This window comes from Bactrocera neohumeralis, unplaced genomic scaffold (genome assembly GCF_024586455.1).
Source record: "Bactrocera neohumeralis isolate Rockhampton unplaced genomic scaffold, APGP_CSIRO_Bneo_wtdbg2-racon-allhic-juicebox.fasta_v2 cluster10, whole genome shotgun sequence".
NCBI lineage: Eukaryota > Metazoa > Arthropoda > Insecta > Diptera > Tephritidae > Bactrocera > Bactrocera neohumeralis.
In genome coordinates, this window is record NW_026089623.1 from 7768315 (window position 1) to 7786384 (window position 18070).

The window sequence follows — 18070 nt, forward strand, 5'->3', positions numbered from 1 at the left end:
GCGGCTAAAAGAGAAAACAAAAAGAAGCGCAAGAAATCCCAGAATCAGCTGAGGAAAAACCGGTACCAGAGGGCAGTCTTCATACTATGGAAGATAGCCAAAGACCAGGCAGCCGGTACTCCAATTTATGAAGCAGAAACAAAGCGCCTCAAAACAAGAGTAGAGGAATATGAAAGCTATCTAACAAGGAAGCAATCATAACCTCTAGAAGAGAGCAAACAAGAGAGCACTTCACAAAAAAGGAATCGCTTGATCACAGAAATACCAGAAACTATACCTAAAAAACCTAGGCGGAGCGAAAGTGAACACAGCAGCACAACAAAGGGAAGGCATTTCTGCGATGTAGCCAGGGACAGCCTGCAAGTGGCCATCATAGATGGGAATTCCTCTTCTCCGGCACTATACAGGAAAGATGGGTGGAGATCGACGTCAGATTGTCGAGTATGGAGAGATCTTTCTGCACATCGATAGAAAGTTGCAGAGAAACCGCTACGCTGAGCAAAATGCTATCCAAAGATCATATTAATACTGCCTACATTAGCACGGAGGGAAGTGATTGGACCTCCTCTGCAAAAGAGTCTCTGGAGGTACTAATTACAACGCACTTCCCCGGGAGTCAGCAAACACCTTCAACGAGGGTTCAACCAGAACCACCGTTGAACGCAGCTGATTATCGAAGCCAAATAGTAGACAAAAGCAAAATCAAATATACCATAAATAGTTTTGCACCATTTAAAGCGGCAGGACCTGACGGGATTATGCCCATAATGCTGCAAAAACTGGTAGAACCAATGGTTCAAAGGCTTTAAAATATATACAAAGCTAGCATTCAACTATCTTACATCCCAAGAAGTTGGAAAAGAAGTAAAGTTGTGTTCCTTCCAAAACCAGGCAGAAGAACACACGAGAATGCCAAGGATTTTAGACCTATAAGCTTTACCTCCTTTATGTTGAAGGTACTAGAAAGGCTAATAGATTTACACGAAAGAACAATAATGGCGGAGAAGTTATCGAAGTCCCAGCAAGCGTAAATAAAGGGCCGATCAACCGAAACTGCCCCTCACGAGGTGATAAGTGTAATTGAACAAGTAAGGAAGGGCTATGTTCGGACATTTTATACTCTCGCATGATAAAGTGATAATCGAGATTTCATTATACGTCATTTACATATTTTTCAAATACCGTATTTTTGTAAAGTTTTATTCCGCTATCATCATTGGTTCCTAATGTATTATATATTATACAGAGAAGGCATCAGATGGAATTCAAAATAGCGTTATATTGGAAGAAGGCGTGGTTGTGAACCGATTTTACCTATATTTCGTACATGTCATCAGGGTGTTAAGAAAATATTATATACCGAATTTCATTGAAATCGGTGTAGTAGTTCCTGAGATATGGTTTTTGGTCCATAAGTGAGCGAGGCCACGCCCATTTTCAATTTTTAAAAAAAGCCTGGGTGAAGCTTCCTTCTGCAATTTCTTCCGTAAAATTTAGTGTTTCTGACGTTTTTTGTTAGTCGCTTAACGCACTTTTAGTGATTTTCAACATAACCTTTGTATGGAAGGTGGGCGTGGTTATTATCCGATTTCTTCCATTTTTGAACTGTATACGGAAATGCCTAAAGAAAACGACTCTATAGAGTTTGGTTGACATAGCTGTAATAGTTTCCGAGATATATGTAAAAAACTTAGTAGGGGGCGGGGCCACGCCCACTTTTCCAAAAAAATTAAGTCCAAATAAGCCCCTCCCTAATGCGATCTATTGTGCCAAATTTCACTTTAATATCTTTATTTATGGCTTAGTTATGACACTTTATAGGTTTTCGGTTTCCGCCATTTTGTGGGCGTGGCAGTTGGCCGATTTTGCCCATCTTCGAACTTAACCTTCTTATGGAGCCAAGGAATACGTGTACCAAGTTTCATCATGATATCTCAATTTTTACTCAAGTTACAACTCAACTACTCGTCACCCTGATCACTTTGGTATATATAACCCTATATCTGACTCTTTTAGTTTTAGGACTTACAAACAACCGTTATGTGAACAAAACTATAATACTCTCCTTAGCAACATTGTTGCGAGAGTATAAAAATCACTACACCGCAAACAATACACCATGGCTGCTTTTCTAGACATAGAGGGCGCTTTTAATAACATAGAAGTAAATGCTATAATTAATTCTCTGGCACATGGTGGCATAGATGACACTGTGTGCAGATGGATACTATCGATGCTTGAGAATAGGAAAATTATAGCTTCAAACTGCGCTGCAATACAAACAAGTAATGTGAGTAGAGGGACGCCTCAAGGAGGGGTCCTTTCTCCGCTTCTATGGGTTGCAGCGCTGAACGAAATACTACTCCAACTAAACGGTGGAGGAGTGAAAGCAGTAGCGTATGCAGACGATATAATGTTGTTGGTATCAGGTATGTTTCCTTCAATAGTCAGCGAGATTATGGAAAGAGCCCTTCGAAGGTTAAACCTATGGGCTAAAAATAATGGACTAGGAGTTAACCCGAACAAAACAGAACTGATGATATTCACTAGCAGAATCAAAATATCTCAGTTTCAACTTCCGGTACTAAACGGTACAACACTCTGAAGACGGAGTCGCCGATCGACGAACCGCCTCCAGAGATCGCCACGTCCGAGAGGTTAGGGTCGTTTTCCGTGGTCGTTTGATCATCAGTAACGCCTTCTGCCGATATGGTTCATCGGTTCTCTCCAGCCTTATGACCCTCCAGTTATGCGCGGGAGGTGAGGGGTTGCAATTTCTGAGAACTTCTTCGATCTCCTTCGCAGTGGACGGTTCGTCTGGCAGCCAGACGCGAGCCCTAGGGCGAAGAGGAAGATGCTCTTTGTCCACGGCCTCCAGCTTGGCTCCCTTCAAAACTTCCCCCACCAGAGAGACTGACTTTTTGTATAAGATGGGTGATCTTTCATCAGCATATCTAGTCAGCTTGTGCAGCCCATGGTGCCAACCGGCACTTACACATTTTGGGGGTGGCCCAATGTTTTCCTTAACCACCTTGCGGAAGACTGAAGAGATAGCCGCCGCTACTCTTTTCCACTCTTCATGGGAGATAGCACCGTCCTCCATGCTGCGGTCGAGCACACCAAGTACTCTTGCAACAGCACTTTTAGCGATTTCGCTGAAGGTTGGCGCAGCCCCCGTTCGCGGTTTTTTGCCAAGGGAGGTTTATCCCTCGTGCGACCTTTGCCTCTGAACTGCTGGTTCAGGTCTCTTTGTTTCGAGTCGTGACCTATCGGCCTCGCTCTCACTTAGCACCTTTTTGGCCCACTCAAGCGTGTTAGCATGCTGCTCAGACACCTGACCAGCATGCTTACCAAAGTAGCGTTCCACGTTTTTTGTCGCTAATCGACGGTCCGACTTCAGCTTCCTAGCTAAAGCACCTTTGCTAATGCCCCCGTGGATCCCTTCATAATTCTAGCAGAAGTTCCTCTGCTGGTGCTAGCGATTCCGCCGTGTATGAAGGCTCTACCCTTCACTACCTCCTTTTCCGACGGGTTTGCGCCGGCTTCCCCCATCTTGACGCCTTATGCGGAGATTCCTACCGGGGTCCTAGTCTTGTTGCTGCAGCTACCTAGCGACGGTTTCGCCCCGGGAGCAGCAGTCCCGCCTGGGACAGATCTGGGTGTCGATTTCGACGTGTCCATGTTAAAAGAGTCCCCACTCAGGGCCGCTATCCGTCCCCCGGAAAGGTAGTCGCCTTTCATGGTCCCAAGGTTATCTCAGTGACGAGGCCAAGGCGAGGGTTGACGTACGCTCTTATGAGGCAATACGTTCAGAGCCGACCAGCGTAAAGAAGGAGTCCTCTCAACTTACACCTACCACGCCAACTTAACGACGACGGGGGGCAACGTACTCTGAGGCCGGCCAGGGTTATAACGGGACGGAGGCAGTTTCGACATTAGCCCGACAGCCATTTCTGATGAGTGTCACTCCATTATACGCAGGTGCCAGAATGCCGCCACCACCAGCCCAGGGTTCTAACATATAAAATAAGTTTTCCTACTCTAAAAACCAGTTCAGTACCAAAAAGTCGTCTAGGGAGTTGTTAGGCCGTGAAGGCCGCAGGCCATTTAGCGTTACCCAGGATGCACCAGCGTGGAGGCGACCTGCACAGGGTATGTCTGGGTCAATTTTGAATAAGTAGGAGTTTAACCTGCTACAATATCCAGAACGAAGCTGCGCTAGGGTCACTCGCGTTTCTCGCGGCAACTCGAGCTCATCGTTTGCGATGGGTGGTGGTTTGACTCCAAGAACGCCATTAACGGGAAGGGAGTCGGTGAAGGTGTTAATGGCTCCACTGTGAATGGCGGTCAGTACCTGTCGAAAGTCAATTGTGTCCGAAGTCCCGGCGGCGTATTGTACGACGTCGTCGACGTAGTCAAGGAAGGACCTTTTGATGCTCCTAGGAGGCGGTTCCGCTCCAAGCAGCAAGGATGATTTTTACGAAAACATCCCAGCAGGAACTGCTTGGAGAAGAGTTCATTATACTCCTTAACCGGGAGCATAAGCGTCTCACTGTGTAGGTGTTCGATAGGAGACATCAAAAGGCATGCCGTCGTCGTCCGGAGTGTAGTATTTTGGCGGGTCTGGAGTTTCCTCATCTGCGTACCACTGCATCCAGGCAACCATATAGGTGTTGCGTAGTTGAGGACCGGCCGCTTCGAAGATCGTTCTCTCGCAGGGTGGTTTCTGGTTGAGGCCACGAAGTATCTGAGCGATTATGACGCTAAGTGCTGTGGTGGTGCTCTGCACTTTTCGGAATCCATGGTGGTGGCTGGCTGTGCTCAGGTGGTGAGTGAAGGTCGGGAGAGGAGAGTTATCGGACGATAAGATTCCCCTTTCTTGGCGGGTTTCCTCGGTTTCAGTAGTGGGACCATTCTTCCGACTTTCCACACATCGGGTATTTGAAGAGTGGTCAGAGACAGATTGAGGACCTTGGTGAGATAGCCTACTCCCGTCGAGCCTAGCTGCTTTAGCATTAGCATGTTAATTCCATCAGCGCCAATGCATTTAGAGGATTTTGCTTTGTTGATGACACTCTGAACCTCCTCATCGGTGAAAGTAAGTGGCGCGCAGTCGTTTGGCATTTTGCGTAGCCGTCGGTTAAAACATCTCTTGGCTTTGTCTACCGAAGGATGCAGTGTAAACTGCCGGCTAAAATAGTTCGCGCACTTCTTCGGGTCCGAAGAGGCATGACCATTGAATTGAACCTCAACTCGATCGTCGTGTCTCTTCGGGTTAGACAAAGCTTTGACAGTAGCCCAAAGTAGTCTAAGTCAGAGTGGGAGCTATGTTGCCTGTTTGAGCTCCTGGGGACTGTGGAGGTCCTCTGTTGGCTACTCTGGGTGAGTGGCGGCGCAGCGCGCGAGCTATGTGCAGATTGCACAGCCGTAGAGGCTGGTGTCGCAGTATTCCGTAAACAAGATGGGGCCACGTAACTCGTGGTCCACTTCCTGTGAGTCTTAAGGCCTGATCAGGTCTTAGGATGGCTTCATCCATTGCGCAAACGCAGCTGAAAAATTCCTCCGGGACCGTATTGGACTCAATGCCAGCACGAGTCAGGAGGATACGGAGCAACCCTGCTGCAAGGCATTGCTCCAATGATGACAAACACAAATAACCAATCACCGATCCAAACGGGGTTAGATCGCCGAAAAAACAGCCCTTGGTCGGATAAAATCCGAGTCAATTCCGGTACGTGAACCGGCTGTCGAGGGAATTGAAAATTGAAATAAGAAAATTAATCAAGCCACCTGGCTGTCTTCGAATCGAAAAAGCACCAACCAAATCATGTTGTGATAGACGGAAGACACGTCTCCAGTGTTTTAGATGTGCATACGCTCCGAGGTCCTAACATCGACTCGGACCACTACCTTGTTGCAGCCAAGATTCGCACCCGCCTCTGTGCAGCAAAAAACGCACGTCAACAAACACAAGGAAAGTCCGACGTCGAGAAGCTGCAATCACAACAGATAGCCGAACGATTTTCTACTCGACTTGCACTCCTGCTCTCTGAGAGTACTCGTCAACAACTCGGTATAAGGGAGTTCTAGAACAGCATTTCAAACTCCTTACGTACAGCTGCAACCGAAACCATTGGTTTTCGGAAAATGCAGAAGAACAGCTTGTACGATGAGGAGTGCCGTGTCGCAGCGGAGAGAAAACAGACTGCCTACCTCGCACCTTTACGATCGACCACAACATGTACGGTTTAGGATAAATACCGGGAGTTGAAGAGGGAAGCGAGGCGCATGTGCAGACAAAAAAAAGGAAAAGCCGAAATGCGTAAGAATGAAGAGCATGACAAGCTGGCCGACAGGGGTAATGCTTGAAAATTCTACGAGAAGATGCGGCGGCTAACAGAAGGTTTCAGGACCGGAGCATACTCTTGTAGAACCACCAAAGGTGATCTAGCAACCGATGCCCAAAGCATACTAAAATTATGGGGGGAACACTTCTCGAGCCTGCTGAATGGCAATGAAAGTACAACGTAAGGAGAAGGCGAACCCGATTCCCCAATCGATGACGATGGAGCAGACGTTCCAATGCCCGACCAAGAAGAAGTTCGAATAGAAATTACCTGTCTGAAGAGCAACAAAACGGGGGCCGAAGCTATTCAAACACGGCGGCGAAGAGCTGATAAGGAGCATGAACCAGCTTCTTTGTAAAATTTGGTCGGACCAATCCACAAAAAAGGGAGACCCCATAATCTGCGCCAACTACCGTGATATAAGCCTCCTTAACATCGTTTATAAGGTTCTATCGACCGTATCGTGTGAAAGATTAAAGTCCACCGTCAACAAACTGATTGGACCTTATTAGTGTGGTTAAAGGCCTTGTAAATCAATAACCGACCAGATATTCACCATGCGCCAAATCTTGGAAAAGACTCGTGAAAGAAGAATCGACACACACCACCTCTTCGTCGATTTCAAAGCTGCTTTCGACAGCACGAAAAGGAGCTGCCTTTATGCAGCAATGCCTGAATTTGGTATCCCCGCAAAACTGATCAGGCTGTACAAACTGACGTTGAGCAACACCAAAAGCTACGTCAGGAACGGGAAGGACCTCTCCGAGCCGTTCGATACCATACGAAGTTTCACACGAGGCGACTCCTTATCGTGCGACTTTTTCAATCTGTTGCTGAAAAAAATAATTCGAGCTGCCGAGCTTAATCGAGCAGGTACAATCTTTTATAAGAGTGTACAGCTGCTGGCGTATACCGATGATATTGATATCATGGGCCTGAACACCCGCGCCACTAGTTCTGCTTTCCCCAGACTGGACAAGGAAGCAAAGCAAATAGGTCTGGCAGTGGATGATAGCAGGACGAAATAATCTTTCTTCGGCAGCGAATCTCATTAGTTCTGGGGCTTGCGGTGGAAAGGCCTCCTTCAGCTCGCGTAGCTTGTGGTCGGCGTCGACGAAATTGGTTGATTTTCGCTGAATATTTTCTGTGCCACCCTTCGGCGACCAATGAACCTTTTAAGGGCGAAAATAAACGAATTATTAATTAGGTCCGAGACTAATTCTAAATGTACTGCTTTTGAAGTGAAGCAAAGGAAAACTTCTATATAAGTTCTAACGGGGGTCGATCACATTTTTTTAAAGTTGTATATATGGGACCACAAAAATCTACGCCACATATCAGAAATTTCCCATTGTTTGCAACTTCGGCTTGTAATGAAAGCATTGTGCAGAGATTCTTACGGTTCTACTTCAAGCTTCTCTGGCATTAATTGGCCACATGCGTTCTCGAAGAAGTGCAACCAACGCCTTTGCCCCAGCGTGGTGATTTCGAAAGTGCAGGAACCGTAAATTACGAAATGCGAATTTTTATTCATTAATAATGGGAATTTGGCATCGTATGGGATAGGTGCATTTAATAGCCGACCTTCTACTCGGATTAATTTAAATGAAAGCGGCATATCCGAGTACTCATGCAAGAACGGGTTGAGTTTTTGCAAGTTTGCGGGTAGCGTCGTGCCTTTAGTCAGTTTTTGGATTTCACTCGCAAAATCTGAATTTTGAATCACCTGGAAAATTTTGAATTCGTCTGCAGTCAGAGCCCTTCCCACAGGAGGAATCTATTCTTGGATTTACCAAATGCAATACGATTTCAGAGTCTGTCCAAAATGTAATGTTCTCAAATCGTTGACTCAACATTGTATAGACTTGGTCTTCAGAGGAGCCACTCTAGACTTTGCAGTAAGCAGCATATATTTAATATCAATAGCAGATTGGCTTCGTATGTATATGCAGCATCCAAAGCTCTTACTGAAGCGTTGGAGAAGCCATGGATTTGGTATATAGCAGTGGACTCTAGGTTTACATACCGAGGAATGCTTATTGATGAGAGCTGCAGCAAGTTGGCTTTGAAATTCTGCCAGCTGGTGTCGAGGGGCAATGGAATCGATTCATCCAAATCTAGTTTTTGCATCCAGAGCTCTTGCAATAAAATTTTTTCTTTGGTAACTAGTCCAAGAGGATCAAAAAGGCGAGTGGACACTGGCAATATGTTTCGTTTAGTGGCTCGCAGTTCATTAAAGTTGGCATCGAAAACAAATCGAAACAAATCCTTTTTCGGAAACCAATGGATTCCTAGTATTTAAGTTGAATTTTTGTCATTGAAGCTTAATGACTTTTCAGTACAATCGCTGTCGAAAACCACTTCGTTAAGGCGATCCGGCCGAGTTTAATATTTTAATTACTTCACTTCTTATATGATCTAGAGACTCAAAATTTTCAAATCCTATCAATAAGTCATTGACATAAAAGTCTCTTTTAATGGGCCATGAACCCAGTGGATGTTTAGTTGTATTTGCGTCGTTTGGCATTTGCAAACATCGTGTTGCAGGCGCAGTGGCCACAGATTAAGCTGTGAATTTCTGTCTTCTTCGTGCGCCATTATTTGGCGGTACATTTTAGTAATGTTTGCCGTTAAAGCAACTTGTGTAGACGAAACGAAGAAGAGTTGAGTACAACTCTTCTTGGATGGTTGGACATACCATCAAAAGTCCATTCAATGAAATTTGAAATGAAGTACGACTCGAAGCGTCGAAAACAACACGATTTTACGAAGTCCTGGATCTTTTAATATTCTTCTCTCCAGGGCCTGAATCCGCCGAACTGCGGTTTCATAAGAAGGACCGAGTAACTTACCGACAGCTTTAAAGAGCATTCTGACTTGAGGCCGTGCTGACGGCAATACTTGAGTTGTTTTCACGAAAAAAAATTTCACTCTCTTTTTGCTCTGATGTGAACTTGATGCCATCTGCTTCTGAAGGTAATTCTTCTAAAGCCCTAATTTTGTCCCTACTTTCATATTGGAATTTCCAATTTCTATTATGTTTACCGTTTTGTGTTGGCGTCGAATCCGCAAGTTTTATGCCTGGTCCTCCGTTATCAAGTTGACTTGGGAGCCTTAGTCTAGCAACGCTCTCGCAGGCAGGTATTCTCCATAACTGGTCTTCACTTAAATAACAGCTGTCGCCAACATTACACGACCGGTATACTTGCTGTATGTATAACATGTGTGGTGGATGGTTACGGATGAGGTGCAGCAGGGAAGGAAACTAGATTCTGGTGCAATAATGTGTGGTGTGATCGATCCGCTCTGCACTTGGATAATAGGGTGTCCGTTATTTAACAAATTGATTTTTTTTGACAAGACGCCCCCTAAACTTTTAGTTGTACATCTAAAAATAAATATCAGACCATAAAAAGCCCTTAATTTTCATTATAAAGCTTGCCCCAAACACGATACATTTCCCATTGAAATTACATGGGATTTTGCCACTTTTTACGAATATTTTGTTTTCTCTGGAGCTTTCTCGTTTGTAGGAATAAAAAGGTCATATTCTTGTACAGAATTGAATACTCTACAAAAAAAGTCTTGACAATTTTTCGATATACTCATTCCTTTAAAAGTTATTGAAGGTTAAAATTAACTTCTGGGTAATATGCAAATGTAACTAAGGAATGTTTAATAAAGGAAATCTGATGTACTCAAATGGTTTAAATTTGATTTGATTTGCAAATTTTTCTTATTTTTTATCTTAAAACTATAGGCATAATATATATTTTAGAATAAACAATTGAATTTTACAAAAAAAAATTTCAATATGCCGTAAAAGTTCGAAAATTCCAGAAATTACCCAGAAGTTAACTTTAAGCTTAAATAACTTTTAAAAGAGTGAGTATATCGAAAAATTGTCAAGACTTTTTTTGTAGAGCATTCAATTCTATACAAGAATATGACTTTTTTTATTCCTACAAACGAGAAAGCTCCAGAGAAAACAAAATATTCGTAAAAAGTGGCAAAATCCCATGTAATTTCAATGGGAAATGCATCGTGTTTGGGGCAAGGTTTATAATGAAAATTAAGCGCTTTTTATGGTCTGATAAATTTTTTTAGATGGAAAACTAAAAGTTTAGGGGGCGTCTCGTCAAAAATAATCAATTTGGTAAATAACGGACACCCTATTGGATAAGGTGTGGCTCTTACGCAAACAATTTATGAATAAGGGCACCAATTTCACAAACTCGAACCTCTTTTGTACCGGAAGCGTCTTGAAAGTGGGGCAGGCAGTTAAATGGTGTTCCTTCGATTTGCACTTATGACAGGTTGGCTGTTTTGTATCTGCAGCAACTAAAGCAGATTTTGTCCTGTCCATGTGTGGCTGCTTCATGTGGCTCCGAGTTTCGTTCTCGAACAAGACGCTCCTTCTGCTGATAACTGCTGAAATCTTCTATCTTAAGTAGCTTCACAGTCCTTCCATAATGGTAAGTAGCCGTAGTCGAGTTGCTCTCCCCACCTGGATTGGGTGGCAGAGTCCACCTTTGTGAGAACTAAATGTATGATAATGGCTTTTGTTAATTGCTTCTCATCGCTCACAGATAGCAATGAGTCATTAACAGCAGACACTTCATCGATCATCGCTCGTAATGAAGGTGCTGATGGCTTTGGGATAGTTGGCAGCTCAAAATGTTTTGAAAATGTGTTGTAAAATATCAAGCATCTGTTATTATAGACCTTTTTGAGACTTGCCAATGCCTTCGGAAATTTTCATCCGACATTTGAAATGCTTTGACTGTTCCCAAAGATTATCCAGACAGACAATTAACCGAGTGGTTAAATTTTTCAATATTTGGGATATTTGGATCATTATGGACCAAACTCTCAAACAGACTCATGAAATTTTTATATTCCGCATTATCTCTCTTGTTTTTTGTTTGCACCATTTTCAATAATTCGCACTCGTTACCTGGTGCGTCGGCTGTTTGCCGGCGTTTACGTTCCTTTGGTACAGGATGCAGCGGCAGCTCACGACAACTTAAACAGCAGTGGATCGACGGCAGCAAGGAAATGATGGCAGGAGCAAAGATATAGCAGCAGCGAAGTGATGGCAGCGACGGCGATGACAACAGCGGCTGAATACCAACAACGATGGCAGCAGCGACGTGATTGCAACAACCGAGTTATAGCAGCAGAGGCTTTGCCCCAGCTGCGGTGTCATGACAACAGCGGTGGAATGATATCAACGGATTGATAGCAACAGTATTAACGATTTTCGTTTTTACCGGCACTTTTACTTTTACCGATATTTAAGCTTTACCGGTTTTATTAAACTAGCGGGACTCTAAACAGTTTTCTGAATGGTTTTTTCAACCGGTTCTTCCAATTTTTTTTTTAACTTTTTTGTCGAACGGCACTTCTTGTTACTTTCAATGTACATACTTATATATGTATATGTCTTTTATATAATACATATATGTATGTCCGGTAGCCCAAACCCACAATATTTAAAGTTTGGCCGCATAAATAATTAGTTTTGGGCACTTGTACGTGTCATTTATTTTATTTCGTTGTTTGTTGATATTATTCTTATATTCTATCTTTTTTAGGTATTAGGTATAATTGTATCACGAAATTTTAACATTTCACACTATGTATTTATATGTATGTATACTTGTAGATATCGTCACCTGAAATGCAAAATAATATACGTAACATCACTTTTCGTAGGTTTACAGGAGAAGCAAAAAAGTGTATAAAAAGAAAACCACTTGAGATATTGAAACGAAGTTTTCAAATCTGAATTATCATGAAACTATGAGTATATTTTAGATAAAAAATAAAGCAAAATTTATAATAGGTGTCTTACGTTATTTTGAATTTTCATTTCTGAAACAAAATAACGTATGATCAATCTTAATTTGTATAAAAACAAAAAAAAAAAATAATATTAATATTTATTTTTTTTATTTTAAATAAAAACAGTTACAAGGTTTTCATATTTCATGTTATTATTTATAATAAAGTGTACATAAGTACTAGGAAATAAAATTATTTCAAGCTAAAAAAATTAGGATAATATTTAATTATTATTTATTATCTTGCAGATGTTTCCATTTCTTTTTGGTTATCGTTAAACTTTGCAAGTGCAAAAGATTAGGCTGCTGCATTCCTAAAAGAACACGGGTCTGAAAACTCTGAAATCCCTATTCACATTGACTTCCTACCGTATCACTAGGATCTTGGAGTCGTTAAACGGAACTGTGTCGTCCCCTTCTCTACCTATATACCGGTGAGGGAGTTGTGGGTGGGAAGAAGCCGTTAGAGGAGAGGGGCATCGATCTTCTTCACGGATAGAGGGAAGGTTGGTGGAGGGGTCTACTGTCAGGAGCTCTCTATCAATTCCAGTTTCAGACTTCCTGACTATTGCAGTGCCTTCCAGGCCGATGTTGCAGGCATTAAGGTAGCAGTAGATTTACTGCTCTGGAGTGCAGCCTCCTTCAGCGAAGTGACTATCCGCTCAGATAGCAGAACGGAGTTACTGGAATTGAACTCACTAACAGTGCGTTCAGGACTGGTCAAAGAGTGACTAACGTCGCTACCAATAGCACCGAGTGTCTTTATGATAATACTGATATGAGTGCCACAGCGGAATCGCAGGAAACAGTAAAGCTGATGAGTTAGCAAGAAAAGGCACCCTAGAAACGCTATCGGTAGAATGGGAGCGGATCGGTGCTCTCGTATCTTTTTGTGATTTTCTACTGAATAGCTGGGTCTCGGGGAAGCTTGGTCAGCGCTGGGCCACTATTGGTACATGCGCTGTCGCAAAAGCGTTTTGGCCCAAGATCGAACACAAATGATCTAGTGACCTATTTGCCCTCAGTAAAGCTAGCCTCTCCCTGGTTTCGAGGCTTTTAACAGGCCAATGCTCTATTGGCGTCCACCTTGTAAGGCGGGAGTCTTACCAAACGCCATCTGCAGAAGCTGTATGGAAGAAGCTGGGGTGGAAACATTTTAGCACTTCCTTCTTTACTGTCCGCGTTTGGGAGGTCAAAACTTAAACATTGGGAGCGCATATCTTCAGACATCCTATTGCGCTGGCGGGAAAGAAAATGAAACGCCTATGCAAATTTCCATTGGCTACTCAGCGTTTTGCTAATTTATAGTTCGAAAACAAGAGTTCTACTCTGTTATTTTTTCATGAGTTGTGATGATTAGTTATTTTGTTTAACGAAATCAATCACTTGATGATGCGTTTTTTTTTTTAATTTTCAATATAACTTGGGTATTTCTGATCGCAGAAGCTTAAAATTTGTGACGCATATGTAATATAGAGTGGTGAATCGTAATAAATAAAAAAACCCAATTTTAAATTTTTTGTTGATACGTTCTTTTGCATTTTAGGTGACGATATGTATATGTGCACGCACTCCACAATATCAAAATTTCCTGTTTTTCTTTTTCCTCTTTTAGGCTGAGATAAGTACATATATGAGCAAGTATTTTAGCACTATACAGCACTTTACATATATATATGTATGTATGTATATGTTTTTGTTACATCCCTACAAGAATTGAATGATAGAAACTAACACAATAGCAATTTTCTCACTAACACAAATGCATAGACTTCAGAAATTATTGTATACCTATCCACAAGTAAGAAAGAGACGATTCAGATTATTTTCTTTCGGGCTATGATTACACGTGCAAAACTGAAATATATATACACACAGTGTAGAGTCAGAGAAACTAAAAACATATGTTCTCTGGACATATACTGTATGTATATATATCAGCCGTTATTTATTCTTATTAAACGCGAAAATATAGTGGAAGAAGAAGAAAAAAAGCGCAAACAAGTGTAAGCAATTGCACCCGTGAAGAGGGATCTGTTTTAAAACATTAAAAAAAAATAAGTGAAATGAAAAGAAGACATTTTGCTAATTGTCTTTCAGAAGAAAAAGGACTTTCCAGTCCAATATAAATGTTATAAAAAAATATTTGAAAGGTGAAAGTGAAAATGAAAGTGGAAGTGTTAGTTCAAGTGCGTTTTTTGAAGGGATTCCTCTTGTAGGTAATTGGGAACCTGATCCTTCAGTGTTAGGTTCAGTAGTAGCAAATTATGAAAGTGATGCTAGTAATGCTAATTCTGATTCTGAGCCCGAAGCGTCCACCTCTATAGGGTTTAGTGTCGTTTCAGAAAATAACGACGAAATAAATAAATGTAATGAAATTAAGTCGTGGGCTATCAGAAACAACATATCGCAAATCGCTTTAGAAGATCTTCTAAAAACATTGCGCAAAGTAGGTGTTGATGGTATGCCACTATCTGCAAAAACACTACTAAATACTAGTAAGGAAAAAATAAATATCACTGAAATGCAAGATGGGGAATTTTTGTACCTAGGAATTCAAAACTATTTTGTTTCAAGTCCTTTTAATTACTTGGAAGGGAAAAATGAGGTTTATTTAGATATAGGAGTTGATGGGTTAAAATTGTACAAAAGTTCAAACAGGGTATTATGGCCTATCTTGGGTTCAGTTGTAGGTTTCCCTAATATAAGCCCGTTTATGATAGCATGCTATTCCGGGTTCAAGAAGCCAAGTAACATAGATCAATTCATGTCCGAAGTTTGTGCCGAGGTCGTGTCGCTAAGGGCAACCGGCATTAAAGTTGGATTTAAGCCAAACGTTTTGAAATTTAACATTCGTCTTTTTGTTTGTGATTCCCCAGCGAGGGCTTTTGTAACAGGCGTTATATCACACAACGGGAAAAATGGTTGTCCAAAATGCTGCCAGGAAGGTACTTACCAAAAAAATAGAGTAAGTTTTCAAAAAAATCGGTTCCTTAAGATCGGATACAACGTTTATGTTACGTTCAAATCCTGCGCATCATTTGGAAGATTTCAAATTCAAAAAGAGCATTTTGGAAGAATCAGATTTTGGGATGGTTTCTCAGTTTCCCCTTGACAGTATGCACTTAGTCGACTTAGGAGTAACAAAGAAATTACTTAAACTTGCAACAAAAAAGGCCAATCATACTATTATTAACGAAAAGCTTGACTATGTCTCTAAATTTATCCCATCAGAGTTTGGCCGCATATCTAGAAGTTTAGATGAGATTCATAATTGGAAATCGACTGAGTTTAGGCAGTTTTTGCTTTATTCTGGTATATTCGTTCTTAAAGATTGTATCAGTACCGATCAATACTATCACTTCCTGCTGCTACATAGTAGTATTCGACTTTTGTCAAATTAAAAATCGCACCGAATCGAAGCCGATATTGCCCAACAAATGCTAACAGATTTCGTCAATATTTTTGGAATTTTATATGGTGATGAATTGGTTAGCTTTAATATTCATGGACTACTTCACTTGGCAGATTGCGTAAAACAGTTTGGACCATTAGATTCTTTTTCAGCGTATCGTTTCGAAAACTATATGCAGAATATAAAAAAAATTGTAAATAAACCCAATAAAATTCTACAGCAAATATATCTTAGACTTCATGAAAAACAGGGTATTGAATCAAATTCAGAGAATGTGCCAAAATTTGCATCATTTGATTTAAATCCCAACAAGCAACAATTGTCTGCAAAGTTTTCAGAAAGACTGAAAACTACTTTAATGAACCTGCAGAATCGTCAAGTGGCCTAGGGATTGTAGTCGCAAGTGAGTTAGATGAAGAAATGGTAACAGTTCCTATCGAAGACATTGATTTCAAATACTTTTGTATTCCTATCGAAGATAAATATTTGCTAATACCACTTTTACACCATCTTTTTAACACATTTTCCCATTAACCACTGATTTGCACATTCCACTTTCAATTCCACAACTTTCAAATTTAATATACAATTTTGGTTTTACTAATATAACCAAAACTGTATATAAATACAATATAATAAAAAACATAATAACAAATAAAAAATATAAAACATCATAAAAAATATACAGTATTGTTCATATGTTAAGCATCAAACTACAAATGCAATATGTTGAACGACATATTAACAATACTGTACATTTTATGATGTTAACTAATATAATTAATAAAATATAATATAATAATAATATAATTATTATATATACAAATGAGTAACATATTCGAGACGCAAGATGAAGGTGGTAAGTTAAAAGGAAAATACTCATCGAAATAAGTATAAATATATTAAAAATTATTAATTTTTTAGTAGAGATTCCAATCGTTGAGAGGATTGAGCGGCGCCAATATTCAGTGGGAACATCAAGAACGCAACAAAACTCAGGTCATTTTTAACATAAAGCTTCTAAAAAAATATACTATATATTAACTTTTTAAATTTAAGATATACTTGAAGCGTTAAAAACGATCATTGCGGGCCAAAAAAATATTCAGGAAAGGCTGGAAAAATTGGAGGAAAATATATGTATAACTTTGCAGAACCAAAAAACGCTTAGTGAAGGCCAATCGTCACTGGTTCACAACCAAACTGCAATATTTGAAAAACTGAATGAGATGGAGTCGAAAGTAAGTGTTTTACAATATTGTATGTACACTCGGTAATAAAAGTAAATCTAAGACTTTATTTATATCTTTTCGTCTAAATTTATTTCTTAGATTGTCGAAAAGGCTGAGGTTTTGGCGCAAAATAAGTCAATCAGAGAATGCAAAGTTCTCTTAAAACGAGTTGAGCAGTCAGTGTGCCGCATGACCGGCGAAGTGACTGATAAAGAGCTGGACGACGTCGCTAGCACTTTTCCGATGCAGTCGCAAGCAACAGTTGCGGAAGTGGAAGATAGACTGCAAAGCCAAAACTATGCCCAAGCAATGGTAACCTAAAAATAAAATATAATAAGTTTACTACTAGTTACAATACTTTTACTTCTTTTAAGACTACATTCCTCCACAAACTTAAAGGCGCCAGTGATAATGTGGCTGACGTAATACCTAAGGTTTTCTCAGATGAGCTCATGGAAGGTTATAATTGGGATGGCAGATGGAGCAAGAAATCCCTATGCAAGTTGGCGCTGGTTGATACCATTTTAAGAAGTATACACATATACATAATTGCAACTTAATGTTTACTTAAAATGTTTACTAATATATATTTTTCTTTTAATTTAGATGTGTTTCAACAACAAGGATGTAGGAGTTTTGAGCAAAATATAAAGCGGTCAATACTGCTCAGCCATCACAGGTTAAAGCAGCGTAGTTATTTAAAAAAAAGGAAACAATAATTACATTTAAAAACTAAACAAATTAAAACCAAAAAATGAAGCTTTAATTTTATATTAATTTGTTTTTACTTTTTGTAGAATTTTTTTATTACATGAATTAATGAATATTATATGAATTAAAATGAATTTTTTCTAAATAAAATAAATTACAATAAATTAATAAATACATAATTTTTACATGTGCTTACATCACATATGATTGTCGCAACTGCATGATATTTACATCATATGTGATAGTCACACATGCCTGAGTTTTACATCACATATGATTGTCGCAACTGCATGATTTTTACATCATATGTGATAGACACACATGCATGATGTTGACATCAAGCATAACAGGCATTCATGACAGAGATTTATATCATTAATGACACAAATTTTTATTCTAAACACCGTTGGAGTGAGCAGTGTAGCTATATGTTGTTCGGGTTGTTAAACTCAGTAAGTAAGAAAGAAATGCAATATCACATGTATACAAAAGTTTTTGTCAACTTTTTCATATTGCCCT

General features: G+C 40.3%; 1 protein-coding gene across 1 annotated transcript; it reads left to right on the forward strand.

Moving 5' to 3' along the window:
• The first annotated feature begins 16430 nt into the window (after positions 1 to 16430).
• LOC126765097 (uncharacterized) lies at positions 16431 to 17590 on the forward strand. Its single transcript, XM_050482712.1, has 4 exons — positions 16431 to 16849; positions 16940 to 17152; positions 17215 to 17371; positions 17447 to 17590. The coding sequence occupies exons 1-4, from the start codon at positions 16838 to 16840 to the stop codon at positions 17557 to 17559; spliced, it is 495 nt and encodes a 164-aa protein (XP_050338669.1). The 5' UTR covers positions 16431 to 16837; the 3' UTR covers positions 17560 to 17590.
• Positions 17591 to 18070: the final 480 nt, after the last annotated feature.

What these genes read in the sequence shown, in the direction of transcription:
- LOC126765097 (XM_050482712.1), top strand. An exon ending in AAAACTATGCCCAAGCAATG is followed by an intron (nt 17,153 to 17,214) that starts GTAACCTAAAAA and finishes ACTTCTTTTAAG; the next exon opens with ACTACATTCCTCCACAAACT. An exon ending in GGTTGATACCATTTTAAGAA is followed by an intron (nt 17,372 to 17,446) that starts GTATACACATAT and finishes CTTTTAATTTAG; the next exon opens with ATGTGTTTCAACAACAAGGA.